This window comes from Poecilia formosa, unplaced genomic scaffold (genome assembly GCF_000485575.1).
Source record: "Poecilia formosa unplaced genomic scaffold, Poecilia_formosa-5.1.2 Scaffold16, whole genome shotgun sequence".
Classification (NCBI taxonomy): Eukaryota; Metazoa; Chordata; class Actinopteri; order Cyprinodontiformes; family Poeciliidae; genus Poecilia; species Poecilia formosa.
In genome coordinates this window covers 533,564-536,597 of record NW_006799955.1, presented here as the reverse complement: position 1 = coordinate 536,597, position 3,034 = coordinate 533,564, and the positions used below count along the sequence as shown (strand labels likewise).

General features: G+C 39.8%; 1 protein-coding gene across 6 annotated transcripts in view; it reads right to left on the bottom strand.

The window, feature by feature from the left end:
• Nucleotides 1–282: 282 nt before the first annotated feature.
• Nucleotides 283–3,034, bottom strand: part of klhl6 (kelch-like family member 6) — a 43,864-nt gene continuing 41,112 nt past the window's right edge. For all 6 annotated transcript variants that reach the window (XM_016668567.1, XM_016668566.1, XM_016668568.1 and 3 more), the window contains one exon: nucleotides 283–911. In XM_016668567.1, the coding sequence (XP_016524053.1) occupies nucleotides 613–911 (299 nt within the window). In that variant the 3' untranslated portion in view covers nucleotides 283–612. The remainder of the gene's footprint in view (nucleotides 912–3,034) is intronic.

The following is a 3,034-nucleotide window of genomic DNA, read 5'->3' as shown; positions in this document are numbered from 1 at the left end:
TGTTTATATATTAAAGGAACCTAACATATGATTTACACAATCGTGGGAAAGACTGCTTACTTGACAGATGTCCAGCAGACAGTAAGCAACATAAGGTCAGAGCAAAAGCAGCTGACTGCTCACAGAGTCGTGTATCTAAGCAAATTAATGGAAAGTTAAGTGGAAAGAAAGCTTGTAGTAAATTAAGGGGCAGAGTCAACAGTAAAAGTTGAGGAAAGAGAAAAACACACTGAAAAAAAGGACAATGATTGTTGCTCAATGATTCAAAGACCAAAATTAAAGTAAACTTGTCTTTTGAATTTAATATATGAAATATATTTATATTCAATCATATTCAACGTGTTAAGATAAATCTTTACTGCTGAAGTGACATTACATATTTTATACCCCAGAGAACACAAAGTCAAGGAAAGATAACAGCTATTTTTAATCAGAGTAGAGCTCAAGAAAATATATATTTATATTTTAGGCTTTCGCTGCTTACATTAGTACAAACACAGTGATATCTCATGGTAAAGTGGCAAGTGAATTAAAAAGATAACACTTTCCCCGCTTCGTTCTGATATGTTGCTTGCTGTGGCAAAACTAAAGTCTGGTTCATGAAAGCTTGTGTCATTGGCACTCTGACGAAGGTGTGACTCTGTGAATGTGCGTGTAAGACTTCATGAGCGTCACACTGCCATGGTGGGATACGCCCAGCGGTAGGACACACTCCTCTGTCAACACCCCTCGATCCACATCCCAGCACATCACCGTGGAAATCACTTGGTTCTTGTTATCCCTCCCCCCTGTGATGAAAAGTTTGTTGTTGCAGGCTGCGATGGCACAACTTGCCCTCTCCCCCAGACGAGCCACCAGGGACCAGGAGTCGGACAGAGGGGAGTAGCAGTACATGGCGTGCATGGCACCACCTGGAAGAGCAATAAAGAACTGAAGGTGAGCTAAAGGTTATGTCATAAAGCATATGAGCTACTAAAATTGGTGACTTAAATCTTAATGAATATTATGTCTACTATTTTATTTTTTTTTATCTTAGCTTATTTGTAAGCACATGTGTGTGTGTGCTGACACACATACTCTCCTGGACCACTGCTTCTGTGTTTCTTGTGTTTGTTTCATGTTCGTTCAGCCTCCAGCCAGCTGTCGCAGCTGGCCTCCAGCCAAGTTAAGGTTATACTTAACCTAACAGTAACCTGGTTAACATTAACCTTAACTAGGTTAATGTTAACCTTAACCAGATTAATGTTAACCTTAACCAGTTTTTTTTTTACAGGTCCTTTCTTCCTGTTTAAATAAAATGTTTCTCTCCACTGCAGTCCCATGCTTACTCAAGCAGAAGCATTGGTGCAAAGCTAAGATGGCCTTTCTCAGCTTACCAAGTGACATTGCATAACTTATTGTGCATAACTTACATTGCATAACTTAACTTGTACTGTGTTAAAATCAGCATAGAATCGGACAACATATAACTCAATCAAAATCAGAAAAACTTAGATTAATATTAGCTGAATTTGGACTGAAATGTTTTCTGGATATTATGTGTAATGGAGCCATTAGTCTAATAAAGAGCCATGAAATTGCATTTGCTGTGAATTGGGACTCTATTAGTGAATTAGATTGCAACATAGATGAGATATAATTAAACTGAAATGAATACCCGTGGGTTATTGATAACCACATACGGATTTATGTACTGATAAATTAATAAATTGTTGAACTCTTCATGCCTCTTGAACCTTTACACAAATGTCAGTGTATTTAATTGGGATCATGTGTGATAAACCCACACACAGTATTTCATTTTGAAGTGGAAGAAGGGGGATAGATGGTTTTCACATTTTTTTAAAATCTTTTTTAATAAAAAAAAAAGTCTACAAAGTTAGCCATGCATTTGCATTCAGCCCCATGATTTATCAGTTTTATAGCTGTTCTCACATTGGGTCACACATAGCTTCTGCATGGAAAGCTTAGACTCATCTGACCAGCTTCTTTCACATGTTTGTTGCTCTAAATGGCCAGTGGCAAACTGTAGAGGGGAATTGTTTTGTCTTTCTATCACCTATTAAACTATCTTGCCTCATTAAAGAAAAAATCCAAATTTGTGGAGTGCATGACTAATAGTTGTTTTACCAAAGAATTCTCCCATCTGAGTTGTGCATCTCTGCAGATCCTCCATATTTACCATGGGTATATATGGAAAGTTAGGTGAGGTTCTCATGGTTGGTTTGGTTCCACTTTTTTCCTCTGCTCCCTCCCTGCCCATGCCTGCTGCTTGCTCTGTTCTTTTCCAGTCTTTTTCTATATTGTTGGAGCCTTTCTTTGCACATCCTCCAAATCTAAAAATTATGGATCTGGTCAACCGATCTCTCAATGCAATTGATCAAATTTTCTCGAAGAGAAGTCTGGGCACAGGAGAGCCTCTTGTCCTGCGGGGATACACCCGACGGGATCCACCCTGGATTTATTCATGATAACAGGATTTCTGCTGTTTGGAGCTTGTGGATTCCTGGCTTAATTTGTGACTGACTTGGCCAAACTAGCGAACACTCAGACTGTTGGTGTGGACAGAGACGCAAGTTGGATATGAGTCTTGCTGAGACTTGCAGCCCAGCTGAGGTCTCTAAAACTCACTAGAAGGATGGAATCGATCTTGGAGAAGTTGCTAGTTTCGGTTCAGTGGAACGACCAAACTAATTTGGATGATTGGGAACTGAGATGTATCGGAGAGACTTTAGGGAAGATTGAAATTTACAATCTGCCCGACCTAAGACATTCTGTATCTGAATTGGTTTTCCCCATGTTGCCTTAGAAGGGCTGCATATCTCTAATCTCCTTGAAGATATGTAAACGTAATGCTCCTTCCCACCTCACCCCCTCCTGTTATCCATGCAGCTGTGGAGCTGAGGTCTTCCAAGGACGTTCCTCAATAACAACACCACTATCGGACTGAGCAATGTGGCTTCATGGCCCTGTGATGTCACCGCCTTCACTCATTTTGCCTTTTGTTTTGGCTGAATGTTGCCATTTGCCCTAA